The sequence below is a fragment of the Psittacula echo genome (genome assembly GCF_963264785.1).
Source record: "Psittacula echo genome assembly, chromosome: 12".
Taxonomy (NCBI): Eukaryota; Metazoa; Chordata; class Aves; order Psittaciformes; family Psittacidae; genus Psittacula; species Psittacula echo.
In genome coordinates this window covers 14895978-14913711 of record NC_137747.1, presented here as the reverse complement: position 1 = coordinate 14913711, position 17734 = coordinate 14895978, and the positions used below count along the sequence as shown (strand labels likewise).

General features: G+C 57.5%; 1 protein-coding gene across 2 annotated transcripts in view; it reads left to right on the top strand.

Moving 5' to 3' along the window:
* Positions 1-17734, top strand: part of PLCG1 (phospholipase C gamma 1) — a gene marked incomplete at its 5' end in the record, with an annotated part of 43341 nt that overhangs the window by 5572 nt on the left and 20035 nt on the right. For both annotated transcript variants that reach the window (XM_080627552.1, XM_080627551.1), the window contains 3 exons: positions 13108-13260; positions 14331-14424; positions 14573-14620. In XM_080627552.1, the coding sequence (XP_080483678.1) occupies positions 13108-13260; positions 14331-14424; positions 14573-14620 (295 nt within the window). The remainder of the gene's footprint in view (positions 1-13107; positions 13261-14330; positions 14425-14572; positions 14621-17734) is intronic.

The window sequence follows — 17734 nt, the reverse complement described above, 5'->3', positions numbered from 1 at the left end:
GTTGCTGCTCTCACCGCAGAGCGTTTGCTCACTGTTATCTCATCAGCGCGTACCCTGTGAGCATCCTGAGGATGTGCCGGCTGTTAGCGATGCCCATCGCTGGTGCCATGGGTTAGTGGTGGCCTTGGCAGTGCTGGGGAGCGGTTGGACTGGATGATCTTAGAGATCTTTTCCAACCTGGTTGATTCTAAGAACAGATGAAATGGGTTTTCTCAGAAGGATGCCTCTCTAGAGAAGGATGAAAGAAGAAAGGGCTGTGTGTTCCACAGGTACCTGCAGCCGTATGGACAACATGATTCAGTGTGTGCCAGCTCAAAGGAACCTGTGACTGCCACAGCAAACACATCCCCTGGTGTGTGCTGGGCTCTCCTGTGCTATCACCTATGTGATGGGGTTGGTTTGTAGCACATCCTCTGCGCAGCAGCTGCATCCTGTCGGGCGGGGGGGACCTCACGGCTTTTCCTCCGTTCCACCAGCCCTGCTCATCCCTGTAATGGATGTGGCTTCCCTGCTGGAGGTGGCACATCAGGAGGGGACACAGTGACGATGGCCATTGCAAAGGGACTCTGCAGTGCTGGGGAAGGCCTTCCTTTGACATGGGTTTGTTTAATCTTTAAGGTTTGAGGATTTTTGTGTGCCACAACGAGCTGTTTTACATGGAAAGAGCTTTTGGGTATTGATTTAAATTAGAAATATCCTGATTTCTGAGGGTTTTCTGCCTTTCTAAAGATGTGCCAGCACTCGGAGCTGCAGGCAGGGCTGTCTGCTTCTGCCCGCAGCTGTGCCGGGCTCACCCCTCCTGCCCCAGCTCTCTGGGCACTCTTGACAGATGCCCATCCCCTATCAAACACCTTGCACATGGTTGTGGAGCACCATGAGCCCCCCAAAGGCCAAGGGCTGGCGCCTGCGGCAGGAGCTCGCAGCGCTGCAGCTGGGGAAGTCAGCAGAGCTTTCCGACAGCTCTGAACGTCTCTGGCTGCTCCCACTGCTCCTCGTCTCCGCTGCCTGTGTGGTCTCGTGGCTCCGGAGCTCGGCTGGGAGCTGGGGGTGCTGAACTGGGCTGGCTGGAGGGATGATGGGAAGCTCCATGGGATGGGGCAGGCTCTCCCGTGCTTCCCGCGGCTCCTGCCTCGTGCTTGCAGACACCGCTGGCTCTGAGGCTTGGCCGGGGGGAGCCTCGTGCTGCCCATGCAGTGCCTGCGGGTGGCAAACCCACCTCGTGTTTGAACGTGTCCTGGTGAAGGTGCCCTGCGGGGCTGCTTTGTGAGCTGGCTTTGGCGCAGGGCAGGACTGAGCCTTCCGGGGTGATTTTTTTTTCTCCCCAGCTCCTTACAAACGTATTTATTTTCTTTTGCTTGGAATGTGACCTTTTTTTCCTGCCCTCACACGTGGGATCATCACAGCCGGGGCTGTGCTGCCTCGCGTGTGCAGCTCAGCCCCTCTGCTCACCCCCTGCCTTTACCTGCACGAGGTGCATGAGGGCTGTGCCTGCCCATGTGGGGTAGTGACTCGCAGGGTGAATTGTCCTCAGGGTTTGCCGTTTCCCTCTATCTCCAAACCCACCGGGCAGGAGCTGGATGCACAGGCAGCGTGCTGCGGTCCGTCCAGGACTGTGGGGCAGGCATGGGAGCGCGAGAGGCTGCTCTGCTGCCTCCTGACACCATGCGCTGCCCCAGCACGGTGCTCTCCTGCCCTGCACCTCTGCTGGAGCTCCCCCAGTTCACTCTGTGCCTCTCCTCCCAGCTTTGTGCTGCGCAGGGCCCCCATCCTGCTCTGTCTGAGCGTCAATCGGAGCAGCCGGGGTTGGGAATGGCTGTCGCTGAGCGGGGACATCGGGGACGGCTGTCACAGCTGTACCCCGCAGGGTAGAGCAGCTGCTTGAGCAGCTCTTTCCTGTTTACTTGCTTCCAGAAGTGCCGCTGCTGTGACTGAAGGACACCCTCCTGCGTGTGCTGGGGTGTCCTTCATCCCTCCTCGCCCTCTCCAGGGGCTGTCCCCGCACATGAGGTCCCCAGCCCTAAGCCGGGCCAGAGAATGGGGGTGGCTGCGGTGCTGGGGCATGGGATGTCCAAGAGGACTTTCACCCTCTGGCACCCTGCCCTGTGAAGCTGCCTCCCAGCTGGTGCAGGGTGAGAGCTGCTCTGTTTGCTGAGGGCTCAGGCGCTGCCTGACGTGGTCCTGCTCCGGGTGAGCGAAGGACGCGGCTCCTGGGCTGCAGCAGAGCAGAAGCAGGGAGCCTGCGGCCTCGTCGCGATGCCTCTGCCAGTGCTGCAGGCATCACTCATCCACCCCTGGTCCCTCTGGACAGGTGCTCTGGGTACCCCCCTCTCTTCGAGCTGCATCCTTGTCCTGATCATCCTTTTCAGGTCACAGACCTCTGAGCTTCAGGGGACCAAAAAGCTGTCCCGTGTCAAAGCAGACCCTGAGCGGTGCCAGGCTCCCCAGGCTGCCTGGGCAGTGGGAATCTGCTGGGCACAACTTGGCCTCTCCCTCCCAGCAAAGCAGCAGGAATTGGTTTATCTTTTAATGCCTTGTGCCAGCCTGTTCTCAAGGGCTTGGAGTGTCGTCCCTGTGAATCCCCAGCAGCTCGGGCTCTGGGGCATGTTGTGCAAAGGCCTGGAGATGAGAGTGTGGAACTTTGGAGCGTGGTTTGCCATAGGCCAAGGGGCAGGCTGGTGGGTGGCAGCAGGAGCAGGTCTCTGGTTCTGGGCACCAAATAAAGGCCAGGTGAGGTCCTTAAGAAAACACCAACCCCAAGTGGCAGAGGAGCCTGGTGTGAAGGCCGTCACCAGGAGCTCCTGCTTCTGCCATGTAAACTGAAGATAATGCCTCCTGCTACGGTGGTGTGTGGCTTAGGTAGTGTCTGCTCAGTGCCTTCAGTTGGATGATGCTGTAAGAAGATGCCATGGCTATCTTCCATCTTGCCTTGGCGATGGAAGGTGAAGCCAGCACCACCCGTGGTCCAATCATGGTTAGTGCACATGCAGCAAAACTGGTGAAAAGGGAAGTGGAGTTTTCCTTTTGCCATCAGTGTTTCCGTTGTTCAGCACTCTGGGACAGAGCAGTTTTGATTCCACCCGCGGCCGCTTTGGTAATGGCATCCTCCTCGCTCATGGTGGAAGTGACTCGCATGGAGAGTTCCAGGAGGAGGTGCCTCTGCCTTTCCCTGTGTTATCAGTGGAGCCAGTGCAGCCGTCTGGGGCCTCTCCTGCAGATAATGGCACACATCTGGAAATCACATCTGTGCTGTCGGGAATTCTCAGTCCTTGCTGGCTCAAAACAGCTTTCGTGTTGAGTGTGGTGGGGCAAGAGGTCAGGCTGCTGTGGTGACCTCGAATGGCTCGGCAGCAGATGGGGTCTTCATCCTGTCCTCTTCCCAACTGTTCTGTGACACTGAAGAGCTCAAGCCCTGGCAGGGACAGGGTTGGGCCATTCCCTGCTGCCCGGTGAATGTCCTGGCCAAGCAGTGATCTCTGCTCTTAAATGCTGTCACAGGAGCTTGACTGCATCGTCTGGTGGCAAGGGTGAGAACTGAGCCACCTCAGCAGCACTGCCATTTGCTTTTGTGCCCTCCAGTTTTCACCCCTTGCCTTTGTGCCCTGTCCTGGGGACAGTGCGTGGTCACCCTTGTCTGCACTTGCTTTGTGATGGGGCGCGACTGCCCAGGCATGGAGGAGTCAGGAAGGTGCCTTTCTTGAGTGTGAAAGTCCCCCAGGAGCTCCTGCTGCTGTTGGACACCCAGGTCCCCACATCCACCCCTGCCAGGGCTTCCGGCAACCTCCCTTCTGGCCCAGCCAAGCTCCTGCTGTCCCGCTGAGAGCTCTGCCTTTGCCTGTGCACTCAGGAGCTGCTGCATTGCTGTGTCTGCCCTTTTCCCTGCTTGTTCCATGCTGGTGTGCTCGGTCCCTTCCCCTCCCGGGCAGCGCTGGCAGTGGGTAGGGGTCCTCACATGTGCCGAGGACTGGGGACATGAGGGAAAGCCCAAGGAGAGGGATGCAGAGATGTGACACAGACGTTCTCCCTGTGGAGCAGCTTCCTCATCCCGCTCCGTGCCGAGTTGCAGCACTGTGCGGGTGTCCCTCGATCCATCCCTGCCCTCTGCGGCTCCTCTTGGATCTCCTGAGTGCTGTGTCCACCCCAGAGGGAAGGGAGAGGTGGGCTGCAGGAGCTGGGCTCGCAGACCTTCATCTTCCCCATCCTCCTGGTTCATTGCTGTAAGGTCACTCCATCCACTGAGGGGGATGGAGCCCTTGATGCCCTGCAGGAAGAAGGTCACCTTGGGGCGGCTCGTGGAGCCATCCGTAGACAGACTGTCCAGAGGCACCGGTGCTGAGCTTCCCCTTTCCAGTTGAGTCAGTGGAAGCTTGTGCCTCTCAAAATGAGCAGGCTGGTGACTGCAGCGTGGCTGCCATGGCCTGGTTTCATCAGGGAAGGGACACAGACTTCTTCAGAGCAGCATCTGCGCAAGCAAAGGCCAGGGCTTTACCCTGCATGGAGCAGCTCTGCACGTGTTAGGGGTGGAAACATGCTCCTGTGTTCCGTGTGGTGAAGGTGCTCTTGCGGCTGCCAGGATTGAGCATGGGAGGGGATGCGCCGAGCAGCCCTGGATGCCCAGCCTGGGGTTTGGTAGAATCCCGAAATCCTGGCACAAAACCCCACAGCTTCACACAGATGGGATTCCCATGGAGGACAAGGGGGACCCCTGAGGCATCCCGGGAGGGGCATTGCTGGGCCCTCACTGGTGTTTGCCACGGAGCTGCCCTCGCAGGGCTGTGCTGGTGGGACAGGGCTGCTGGTGTCCAGCCAGTGGGAGTTTGTGCTCCCAGGCCCAGCACTGCGCTGGGTGAGTTCTGCCCCGTGAGCTGTGACTCTGCTTTTGTCTTTCACAGCCTATTTGTGTTGCTTGGGGTTCATCCTTGCTCTCAGTGGCTGTCCCAAAACTGGGTGCCTGCATCCTGCTGTAGTCAGATACGAGAACCTCTAAGAGAGACCCCAACTGCAAAGGTTTGGGCGGTGGGAGGTAACCGGGTAGGCTCACCCTGCCCTTGCTCTTTCCACAGTGTTCCCTGCTGGCCACCCCAGGGATGAGCTATGGCTCAGGTGAGGGAGAGATGTTTCTTCCCACCTACCTTGTGCACTTAAGTGGAGTTGGATTGAAGCGCGCATTGGGCTGTGAAGGGAGCCCTGTGACCAGCTTGCATGGGATGTTCCATTTCCAGTGCCATGAGAGAACCTGGGCAAGCCAGTATGAGCATCGCATTCCATGGGAGAAGGTGATCTGCTGGGGCAGGAGAGCCTGGAAGTGGGGCTGGAGCAACATTTGCTTTTTGCATCCTGCAGCCTTGGGATGCAGAGAGGGAGAGTGGAGAGCGGGTCCCTCTGGGGTGTGTGGAGTTGTTCCCTGCTGCTCAGCTGCTGGCCATCCGCTGGCACTGGGTAGTGAGTGCTCACCTGGTGACACGCTCTCCCCATCCCCAGAGCTCCAGGGGTACAACCAAGGGGGCTCAGAAGGAGCCGGAGTGCTTTGCCCAAGGCCATGCAGCCCAGCAGAGGCAGAGATGGGTCCAACACCACCTGCTCAGCTGCACTGTGGTGGTGATGGGCACGGTGTGGGACCAGCAGAGTGGGAGCTGCCAGCCCGCCTGTGTGGGGCTGTGGCAGAGCTGTGAGATAGCACATCCTGCTTCGCTCATGTGGGGGATCAGCTCTGGGGTTTTCACTCACGTTTTCTTGCAGCCGAGAGCGAGCAGGAGAGATGTGCTGATGACACGGGGCAGGCAGCTCCCAGCCCGCAGCTACCTCTGCTTCTAGCGTCTGGAGGATGTTCGTGAGCTCTTGAAAGCCACCTGCATGAGGCTAAAGCTGGTGCAGCAGCAAGGTCTGGGTCAGCCTGGGCAGAGGTCCTCAGTGCCCTGTAGGAGCAGCACGATGTCTGGGCAGGATCTTTGCCTCCCTGCTCTAGCCTGTAACGTGGATGCATGGGACGGAGGAGGAAGGGCACTTCCTTGCATCTTCTCAACCACCCTCTAAGTAACCATGAGTGGCTGCCCCATCCCTGGCAGTGTTCAAGGTGGGGTTGGACGGGGCTTGGAGCAAGCTGCTCTAGTGGAAGGTGTCCCTGCCCGTGGCAGGGGGCTGGGACTGGATGAGCTTTAAGGTCCCTTCCAACCCAAACCAGGCTGTGACTATGACCCACAGAGCGATGCAGCAGCAGCAGAGCATCTCTAATCTCCCTGTGCATCTGCTCTTTCTCTGCAACCGATAAGGATTCGGGGGGGACAGGAGGGAGGGGCTGGAGCGCAGAAGCCGCAGCACATGTGGTGAAGGGCAGAGCAGCAGCGGGGGCACGGGCAGGAAGCGGGGGTGCCCGCAGAGCAGCCGCTGTGTCCCAATGTGCCTCGCTGCTCACTGCGCTCCCAGGGCAGTTCCACCTCTGCCAGGCCCTTCTGCTCCATGCTCAGTGACTGAGATCCTTGAGGGGTGAGCCGGGGTCTGACTTGGGACCCAGCCTTGTCCCAGGCACCTTGGCTAACTGCTGCCATCCCACCTCCAGCCCGCTGAGCTGTTTGTTTCCCAGCACCTTCTCTCCCAAGGTGCTCTCTGCATGGATGTCGTTGCTTCTGGGGTAGAGCTAAATCCAACAGTTGCTTCCTGGCAAATTGCAGTGGTTCAGAGCAAAACTTGCTGCTTGCTGATGCTGGTGGCAGCTGAGATGAAGCAACCTCCTGGAGCAACCTAAGACATGAGTGAGCTGAGTCTGGACGGGGAAATAGCTTTACCTGCATCTTCTCCTGAGGCAGGAGCAGTACCTGCATGTTGCAGCAGCAAGAGCACTGGGACCCAAGGGGGTCCTGAGCACCAGGGTGGCTGTGTCCCTCCCTGGGGCAGCAGTAGGGAGGGACAGAGCCTCTTACAGGGGTTTTGGTGCCTCACTGGCAGGGCAGTATGGCCACTTTCAGTTCATAGGGGATGGGGGATTCACCGGGGCACAGGGTGCTGCAGGTTTGGTGGTGTTGTTGGTCCCCATGGATGCCTCAGCCGAGCTTCCTGTCCTCTGAAAAAGAGTAAGGTCAAATGAGAGTCCTCAGCCAGTTTCTTGTCCTGTCTGTATAATCCATCTGCTAATGGCACAGGATTGTCCTTCAGAAACATGATAGCTGATGCACAGCAGCGCTGATGGCACGGCCGGGAGGAGGATGCGGTAACCTCATCTCTGCGTCTGTGCACAGACGTTTAATTCACCATTACACTGTCTGCTTTAGCCTTGTCGATTAAGGGAAGCTGGTGAGGTTGTGAGGCTGTGCTATGGTCACTGTGAAAACCTGCACTAATGAGGCACATACAGCTCTTCCCTCTGAAAGGTTTGGGTTCCTGATTTGCTTCCTGCAGAGGGGATACAAAGTGCAGGACCCTGCTTCTTGTGTTCATTGTGGGCACAATGTAACGCTGGGTAAGAGCCACCTTCACTTCTGCAGTGCAGCCACATTGCAGCTCGGGTGGTGACCGTCAGCCCCAGTCCCCAGCAACCCCGGTGCCCGTGGGGATGGGGCTGAGCTTGGCGCGTGGAAGGGGCTCGGTGAAGAGCGCCGGGCAGGAGCGGGGCCGCAGCCTGGCCCCCATCCAGTGGAGCACTCAGCGCACGCTCGGCATTCCCTTGGGACCACCGGGGTTCTGAGTGCTGGGTTCCGTGCCGGGCAGTGCTGGGATGCACTCTGCAGGTCCCAAGTGCTGGTGGGTGTGGAGCAGCCCCGGATTGGGCAGGGTGCTGGGGGGATGCTGGCAGGAGGAGGTGGGCTGTGGTCCTCCTCCAGGCTCTGCTGCTCCTATTCCCTAGCGCTGGCCTGAATATCCACTGAAATACTGATAGGGAGATGGTGCTGCTTCATTCTGCACGCTGTGGTATGACAGGGTTATTTTTGCACACGTGCACATCGAAAGCATTTTTACCACATGCAGCAAAAGGAGCGTGAGCAGCAGCTCAGGGAGGGGATCCTGCCCCTCTGCTGTGCTCTGGGGAGACCCCCCTGCAGCCCTGATCCGGCTCTGGGGCAGCAGCACAAGAGGGACGTGGAGCTGTTGGAGCGAGGCCAGAGGAGGCCATGGAGATGCTGCGAGGGCTGGAGCAGCTCTGCTCTGGAGCCAGGCTGAGAGAGCTGGGCTGCATCCTTGGTAAGTCTTTGCCAGCACGGACCCAAGGTGCAGACCCATGGTGGGACATGTGAGCTGCTGTCACCACGGCACCGCTCACCTGGGGAGCATGCTGGTGGAGCAGTGATGGAGCCATGGTTGGACTCTGCAGCTCTCCTTCCACTGCGCTTGTGGAGATTCTCTGCTGTGCTCCCAGCTCGCCTCCACTTGTCTGCCCTCTCCTTTGGAATTGCCACCCCCTGTTGAAGGCTGGGTCTGGGTTCCCTTCACACCCCTCCCTGCAGGTCTGCAGAGCTATGGGGCTCTGCAGGCACTATGAGCAGTTTTGAGTGTGTGGGAACAGCAGCCCCTGACATTTGGTCCCATGGTGGGCAGAGGCCAGGGCGGGTTAAAGACAAAGGTGTCCCAGGTGGGAGGGCAGGAGGCTGCTGGGCACCAGGTTTGCTGTTTGCCACCAGGAGGTGGCTGAGCTTTGTGTGGGGCTCTTACGCACTGTGGTGGAGGCAGTTATGGGTTGGAGTGCGGTTTATTGCCTGGAATAACGCGTCTGGCCCACAGGGATGGGAGCATGGGGAGAGCGGCACTGGGCCGATGGTGTGGGCCCAGGGAGGGCAGGGCAGATGGGCTGTGGGCTCTGCCTCCATTGCCGGCAGCCTTTGTGCCGGCAGCAGAGCTGAGGTTGAGCAGAGCTCAGCCCAAGCTGCTGAACCCACTGGAGCAGGTTTTGCACCGCGGCGGCAGCGGGACCTGGCTGGTGCTGTGCAGAGCTGGGCTCACCCCGGAGCTGGCACCCCCGGGCTATGGAAGGTGGCTTCATCGCCCCTTCCCCTGCACGTGGCGCCTGGCAGAGGGGTGCTGGAGGTGCGAGCGGGGGCATTCGTGCTCGCTGCGCTTCCTGCCCAGAGTCATTTCCTTCCCCGCCACCAGAAGGTGTTTGAGCCGCGGCTCTGGGAGGCTCCTGTGCTGCTCTGCGGCAGGAGGAGGCTGCACAGACCCAGCTCGGAGCGGGCACCTTGGGAGGATGAGAGGAGCCGGCAGCAGCGGGTGCGTGGGTTCTCGCCCGCTGCCTTGGGTCGGTGCCGCTGCCCCTGCCCTTGGTGAGTGCCTCGCTTGCCCTAAGCATTGCCGCTGCCTGGATCTTGGGTGTGCAGCTTCGGCACCTTCCTTCAGTAGTGACAGCCATGAAGACCCTGGTGCCAGCTCTTCCCCACTGCGCTGGTTGAGCCCTGCATCCTTCAAAGACAGGATTTGACTTCAGCCCTGCCCTGTGTGTTCTGGATGCTGAGACCTTAACGGAGATATGAGCTAGCACGCTGTGTCACTGGGGATGGAGGCGGTGGGCAGGTTACAGCAGGGCATGCTGACGTTTGAACTTCCAGCCAGCTCATTCCTGAAGGGTAGGTGAAGCCTTAAGGAGTCACACCCTTGCTTCCTGAAAGCTTGTCTGTCCTCCCTTTGCAGCCCCACGGAACTGGGTCTTGCTGTGTTCTTGCCCCAGGTTGGTGAGCTTGGAGGGTTATCATAGAACAGTTTGGGTTGGAAGGGACCTTCAAAGCTCATCAAGTCCAAGCCCGTGCGATGAGCAGGGACATCTTCAACTAGATCAGGTTATTGCAGTGATCAGTCTGGATAAGTTCTGTGCCAGGCTGCCACCATCTCCACATGCACAGCCATGGTGCTGCACGGTGTATCCCATCAGGAGAGGACCCCACATTCCTCATGTAGGGTCTCTGAGTCTCCCCAGAGTCAGGCCCTGTGTGTGGCTGATGTGGCGCTTGTCTGGAGCAAGCAGCATCCTGTGCTGCAGCTCAGTGCTGCCGCGGGTGATGAGCAGGTCCTATTTCTGCCTCGTGTTAAACAGCAGCACATTGGAGTGAAAGGCGAGCTCAGTAAGTGGAGTTTAATTGGGATGGATTACACACCAGGTTTGCAGTGATCTCCTTCCCGCGTTGCTCAGAAGCATCATCTGCTTTGGAAACGTGACTCAGAGATGTTGTTATTTGATTCCCCTGAGCATTTAAGGAACTATTTTTCCAGGAAGCACAGATTTTGGGGTTGGTTTTTTTTCTTGTAGCTGTGGTTGTTTTCTCTTTGTTTGGTGGCAATGAGAGTCCTTTTCCAGAATTTCCTCTGGGGACATTCTCCCTTACCAGCGTCTCTTCTGCTTGCTTGACATTCAAAGCTCCATCCTGCTCACCACTGCCCGTTGCAGAGGAGCACAGCTCCGAGGTTGCTGGTTAGAGTTCCCTGCTCCTCTTCTCCATGAGCCCCAGCAGAAGCCAGGATTATGCTGTAGCTGCACCATCAAGCTCAGCACGCACACATGGAGCCTGGCAGGTCTGCTCCTCACCAGCCCCAGACTGGTTTTGCCCTGCCTGTCCCTGCCTCTCAGCTCCCACCACCCTGGGCTGGCCCTGATGGTCAAACTGCTGCCTTATGCTTGGTCACCCTTGGCTTGCCCAGGGGGGCTGCTGCTGGGGTGGGACAATAGCTCTAAAGCTGAGGGAACGTCCTCAGAGTGATGCCGTCCCTGTGTCCCACAGCCTGGTGCGATGGTGCTGCCTGCCCTGCCCTAGCATCATCCCGACCCTGGAAGTGTTCAACCCCATGTAGACGAGCCCCTCAGGGACATGGGTTAGTGGTGGCCTTGGCAGTGCTGGGGAGCAGTTGGACTGGATCATCTATGATTCTATGATCTATGATGCTGATTCTATGATTCTCTCTGGTGGCACTGTGTGTGGGTTTTGTTTGTCCATGGCTTGGTTGCTTGCAGTTTATCTTGCCCTCTTCAGCCATTCCATGGAGGAAGCTACAGGTTGGGCGGAGAAGAGATTCAGAGCAGCCCTGTGGAGAAGGACTTGGGGGTGTTGGTCCATGAGAAAATGAACATGAGCCGGCTGCAGTGTGCGCTCGCAGCCCAGAAAGCAACCGTATCCTGGGCTGCATCAAGAGGAGCGTGACCAGCAGGTCGAAGGAGGTGATCCTGCCCCTCTGCTCTGCTCTCGTGAGACCCCACTTGGAGCATTGTGTGCAGTTCTGGTGTCCTCAACATCAAAAGGACATGGAACTGTTGGAACAAGTCCAGAGGAGGCCACGAGGATGATCAGGGGACTGGAGCACCTCCCGTATGGAGATAGGCTGAGAAAGTTGGGGCTGTTCAGCCTGGAGAAGAGAAGCTGCGTGGAGACCTCAGAGCAGCTTCCAGGATCTGAAGGGGGCCTATAAGGATGCTGGGGACGGACTCTTCATCAGGGACTGCAGTGATAGGACAAGGGGTAACGGGTTCAAACTGAAACAGGGGAAGTTTAGATTGGATCTAAGGAAGAAATTCTTTACTGTGAGGGTGGTGAGGCACTGGAATGGGTTGCCCAGGGAGGTTGTGAATGCTCCATCCCTGGTGGTGTTCAAGGCCAGGTTGGATGAGGCCTTGGGTGCCATGGTTTAGTGTGAGGTGTCCCTGCCCATGGCAGGGGGGTTGGAACTTGATGATCTTAAGGTGCTTTCCAACCCTGACTATTCTATGATTCTATGACATTATGGATGTGCATGAGGATAACAAGCACAGCCCCCTGGAATCACCAGCCCCAGCCCTGTCCAGCCAAATGAACCCCCTTCATGACCTGATTCCTTGCCATCGCCCATCTAGTAAGAGATGCAACTTTTTGAGCTTTCCTCTGCAGTCTGGGCTTGCCCCCTGACAACAGCCCCTCTGCTGCTGCCACAGCTTCAGAACGAAGCCATTTAAACCCAAAATGAAGTCCATGGGATTTGTGTATGGTACAAAACTGAGAGGCGGGAGCCCTGAGCTGTTGTCCCACCTCTCTCAGCTCTTGTTCTGACCAGCACCTTCCCTGTGCTGAGGCTGTTTGATACCACCCTCCCTGATGGTGTCTGTGGTTCAGATGAGCTCCAGAGCTGTTTCCATGCTTTTCTGCATGTTTTCTCTCTGGAGGGTGTTTGGCAGTGGGGTGGAGAGCAGGATCCTGCCTGGAAGCATGAGGAGGGGCTGTTCTTGCAGTTGAATCTGCTCCAGAGCTGTGGCGGATCCACCACAACCGGATCTCTTGGGCTTGGTTGATCCTTGCACTGAGCTTTGTTCAGTGCCTTTGTTATGAACAGAGGCCAGAGGTGATGGGCGCAGAGGCAGCTTCGCCCTGCTTCGCCTGGGGAGGATGGAGTTTCCTTGGTGAAGGTGGCATGTGCCTGAAGGCAGGGACTGCCCTGGGTGGTGCTCAGGGGAGATGGGGGGATGCCAGATAATGGAGACATAATTCAGGGTAAAAGTGGGGATGGGGGAGGCAGGGGCACAATCAGGTTGCTTAAACCAACAAGAATCAACTCAAGTTTCAGTGTGTAACTTGGATTTGGAGAGGCGTGGATCTTGAATCTCTGGTGTTTGTAAGGCAAGAGCTGCAGGATCTCGTACAGCGGGGCAGGAGCTGTCCCTCATAGGGTGCATCTTGCTAAAAAAGCTTTCTGTAAGAAGGAAAAAAAGAGCTGCTGTCTTGAAGGGCAAAAAATGTGCCGTTTGCAGATGTGCATTGGGTGGAGGAAGAGGAAAACGTGAGGTGTGAAGCTAAAGGGCGAAAGAGCTCTCAGTATGGAGTCATGGAATCATAGAAGGTTGGAAAAGACCTTTAAGATCATCAAGTCCAGCCGTTCCCCAGCAGTGCCTTCATGCATTCAGTCCCTCTACAAGGCACCAGCCCCAGCACTGCTGTCCCTGGACATGTGGGAGCTCTGCCTGGGCCAGGGCAACCATCCCATCCCTGCCTTCCAGCACTGCCAGGAAACACACCAGGGCCTGGTACCCAGCACCATAGGGTCTGCTGTCATGTAAGGGGTGGTCATCCAGCTCTTCAGATGACCGAAGCCACTTTGTCCATGCTCTTCCTTCTCTATCCACATGGGAATTTCAAGCTGTTCACTGAACTCCTTTTTGTTCTCCCTTTCTCTTAGTGGATATTCGTGAAATCAAAGAGATCCGTCCAGGAAGGAACTCGCGTGACTTTGACCGGTACCAGGAGGATCCGTGTTTCCGACCAGACCACTCTCACTGCTTTGTTGTCCTCTATGGCACAGAGTTCCGGCTGAAGACCCTCAGCTTGCAAGGTAAAGCACTCGTGGCCTGGGGCTGTGCCAGGGCAGGGGTGTGCAGGCACCTCACCACTACAGCACCCAGACTTGGATGCATCCTTCCACAAGCGAGCTGGAGCGTATCCCTGGGCTGGTGCTCTCTTCACCAGCTGAGGAGGTGTCTTTGGAGGAAGGTGACACCGGCTCTCTGAAGGGTACACTTACAACCCTGGGTTAAATCAGTTAATTTGCCAGGTAAACCCAGAAGTTGGGTGAACTGGAGCTCCTCCTTCAAAGGTGTGCTTGAGATGGAGCGTTCTGGGCATGTTGGTGTCCATCAGCCCCACGCAGGAAGTGTTAAAATCTCACCTCTGCTTTGAGCAACCAAACGATGCTGGTGACTCACGAAGCCTCGGTACCTCTGAGGTGTTGGTCTCCGCTCTCCTTAGTGCCCCATCTGTTGACTTAAACTGGACTTGGGGCACCAGCCTTATGTTTCGCTACTGAAAGCGGGGAGGTTTGTGCTGTTGAGGCTCCTCCTGTTCAGACAGGACGGGCTGGTGGTGGTTCAGCTGACAGACAACCCCTTTCTCTGCTGTGAGTACACAGCCTTGTGTCTTGTTTGAACCCAGGCAGAGCAGCACTGATGGAGGCGGTGATGCTGACTCCTTAACATCCATGGCCCATGGCAAATCTGCCTTGTGGCTGGTGCTGCAGCACAGGGGGACAGGGGCAGCACTTCTGCCCTCAGAGGGCAGGAGCTGCTGGCAGGGAGGTTACGGAGGAGCTGGCACATTCCCAAGCAGGCGCTGGCTTGTGACCAGGCCTGGGGACAAGGACAACCCCCAGCTCTGGGGAACTGCAGGGAGGAGAGAGCGTGGTGTGCAGGGGATGGGGTCCAGCAGCCATGGGCATCCCAAGGGAGCACAGCAGGAACTCAGAAGGGAGAGGGGTCAGCCAGAGCATCTGCATGGGAGGGAGCTGTTGTCAGAAGGGGATGAAGGAAGGAATAGGGGATATAAGATGCTAGGGATAGTGCCAAGAGGTTTGGTTGGTGATCAGCTTCTGTGTTGCTTCTTCCCAATTCTCCTGTGCACTTTCCACAGCCACTTCCGAGGACGAGGTCAATATGTGGATCAAGGGGCTGAACTGGCTGGTGGCTGACACGCTGAGGGCTGCCACCCCTCTGCAGATTGAAAGGTGAGGAACTTGTCCTCGTCCTCCACGTTCTCTGGTGGTGAGGAGGGCTCTGGGAGTGGGTTGAGGGCATTGAGAGCTTCCAAAGGCAGCAGTGAAGCAGATGAGGTGGGGGAGCCGGGGCTCAGTGTGTCTGTGCCTTTCCCTTCAGGTGGCTCCGGAAGCAGTTCTACTCGCTGGATCGCAACCGGGAGGACAGGTAAGAGGAGAGAGAACACCCTCTGCACAGAGGGTTTGAGCTGGAAGGGTTCATCTTTGCTCTGAAACCTCAGCCTTTGCTTTGGAACACTGTGAAACACCTCACCCCCAGCTGGCATCACCCAAGGAGGCAGACACTGAGGAGCCAACAGGCAGCTCTGGCCACCCCATCAGGGCTCAGCTGGGTTCTGTTTGTCACTCTCCACCCTGTTTGCTTTATTCTTCTTCTCTGAGGTCCATGAGACCATGGATCATCCCCCTGCTTGGCTTCTAGGCTGATGGGCTACAGCAGGGTCGCTGCTTGTGGGGTTCTTAGTGATGCCCTAAGGGTGAAATGTCGTGCTTGAACCATCATGGAGGTAAGGGAGGGGAACCGGGTCAAGATCCATCATGAGGAGTTAAGAGAAGGGACAAGGTGCTCATTGCAGGGGGTTGGACTAGGTGAGCTTTGAAGGTCTTTTCCAACCCAAGCTGTTCTATTCTGTGTTTTCCCTGTCAAGGAGGTAAGTTCCACCACGCTGTTTGCTGCTGCTGCATCGGCTGCTTTTCCCAGCTGCATTCCCCCTCCATCCTCCTCATCCTGAGGTGCTGTTATTGCCTCTGTTCGTCCCTGGGACATGCTTTTCCCCTGTGATGTTAACTGAGCCCCTTGACCCCTCATATTGGTTTCCATGTTAATGTGCTCCCCTGGGGCAGGGGGATTCCTCCAGTCCTGCTCCGAGGGCTGGTGCTGGACACATGGCTCACACATCGCTGGGCAACCTGTGCCAGTGTTTTACCACCCTCATTATAAAGAGTTTCTTCCTCACATCAGCCTGAACCTCCCTCTTTTAGTTTAAACCCATCACCCCTCGTCCTATGGCAACTCTCCCCATCTGTCTTGCAGGCCCCTTTTAAGTACTGAAAGGCCGCAATAAGGTCTCCCCTTAAGGAGCCTTCTCTTCTCCAGGCTGAACAATCCCAGCTTTTCTTCATAGGAGAGCTTCTCCATCCCTCTGATCATTGAGGCTGGTTCAGCAGAGCTGAAAGCCAGCCTGCTGCATCTCTCTTGTTTTAATTAATAGCATCTATTTGCATCCAGAATTCAGGCAACAAAATACAACACACTCCTTACCTGTCCCCCAAGGGGAGGAGCTTCAATGCAGGGCGTTTCATTAGAAGAGCTGCTGCTCCAGCCCAGGCAGCAAAAGGAGCAGGACAGAGGGGGAATGCAGGTCAAGGTGGGGTCTCCCCAGTTTACAGCCATCCCTGTGCTGTCTGCAGAGCGGAGGCAGCAGTTACAGGGCACGTGCATCTCCTGGATGAAATCTCTGCAGCATTAACTTTGGTGTCACTGGGCTCTGCTGCTGCCTCTCAGCCTGGAAATGGGGTTGAAAAGGGACGAGTGAGTTGTGGTTCTTTAGAACACTGCTTCTTTCCCAAACCGCCCATGGTCCTTCCCGGGACGGGCAGGGTTTGGCAGCTGCAGGGATCATTCCTGGTGCTGGAGCCCTTTCCTCCCGGCTGGGTGCCTCATGTACCTTCCCGCAGGCCGGCAGATGTGGGCTGTTCTCACTGGCTGCTGGGCCTTTGGGTGTTTGTTTTTCCAGGGGAGGTGAGGTGGAAAGAGCAGGATAACAGGATGCTGGGGTTTTCCTCACTGCTGCGGAGGAGCCTGTTCACCTCCGGCTAGGAGAGCTGCCCGTGCTGGGAGCAGCGTTACGGCACCGGAGGCTGTTTCCATCCCTATGTGAGGGCTGGGTCAGTCCTTTGGCCTGTTTGTCATGAAACCTTCAAAAACTTCCGCAGAAAAAATGAGCTTATTCGTTTGTTTTTCCCTTTTTAGTCTCAAAATGCCACCGAGCTGTTTATCCAAGGTCTGCAGCACTTGAACGTCATCACTAACACCCCGTCAATAAAATCCTTCCATCCGCCATCCTCCTGCGGAGGTAGAGAGGGAAATGCCGGTCACAGCTTGTGCAGGGTTTGCTCTCACCCCTCCTGGTGCCACCACACCGTGATGAGCAGTGCCTCAGTCCAGCTCCTCCCTGGGACACAGCCCAGCATCACCAGAGTCAGGCACTGGCCCCGGTGCATCTCCTGGAGCTCCTTTGCCAGGAGCTTTATTGCAGTGTCAGCCTCTCACCGAGGGGACATTGCTGCGGGGTGGCCCTGGGGACAGTGGGTCCCATCAGGGGTCCTGCCTGAGCTGTCACTCCTTAACACACATCAGTGGTGGCATCTCTCACTGCGCTCCTGGCTCGCTGCCCCCAGCATCGCCCCACTGTCCTCTCCTGTCACCCAGGACCCCATGGATGGGACACCCATCCTGGCTTGCACATGGCTGTGGATACCGGCTGTGCTGGGCAAGGGAAGGGGCAGGACACTCACCAGGGAGCTGCCTGCACGGTGCTGGCTCTGGCACAGCATGGGAGCAGGGCCAGGTCCTGCTCCAGCCGTGCTGCATCCCGGTGCCCCGCGCTCAGAGCCCACAGACAAGGGCTCTCTGTGTGCCGCCGGCTGCGGGGCCCTGGTCGCTGCGGTGCCTGACACCAGCCTCCTCCTTGGGGGTCCCTCCTCCTTTGTGTCCTTTGAGATCATCCTCTTGCCAGGGAAGAGTGGAAGAGATGCGGTTCATGCTGCGCCTCCGCATCGCTGCGGATGACAGCGTGTGCCCGGGTTAAACCCCTGCCCAGCGCATCCTCTCCTTCCCGGCCATAGTTGTGTTTGGGTTTCCAGGGTTAGACCTGCCCAACACTTGGGATGAGAGAGCATCCTGCGTGTTTCTGAGCCCCCACATGCTCAGTGGGAGCAAAGGCAGCATCTGTGATTGCTGGGGTGGGCTCCGAGGACTTGCTTTTAAGGCAGGAGCTGACGGAAGATGATGGCACACAGACCTCTCGCTTCTTGGGTCCTGCAAGTGGGAGACATTCCTGTTTTCCCTCGCTGTAGGGCCGTTGCCCAGAGGGGAACAAGGACCCCAGGGCTCCTTGCTGCCCATGTCTACCTGCCGGAGCTCAGCATCCTGCTTGGGGTTGGTCCAGGGGGCCCTTCCTGATCTGGGAACTGGCACATCTGGTGTGAAGGGCCCTAGGGAAGACATTGGTGTGTGTGGCAGTGGCTGGGGGAGCACGGC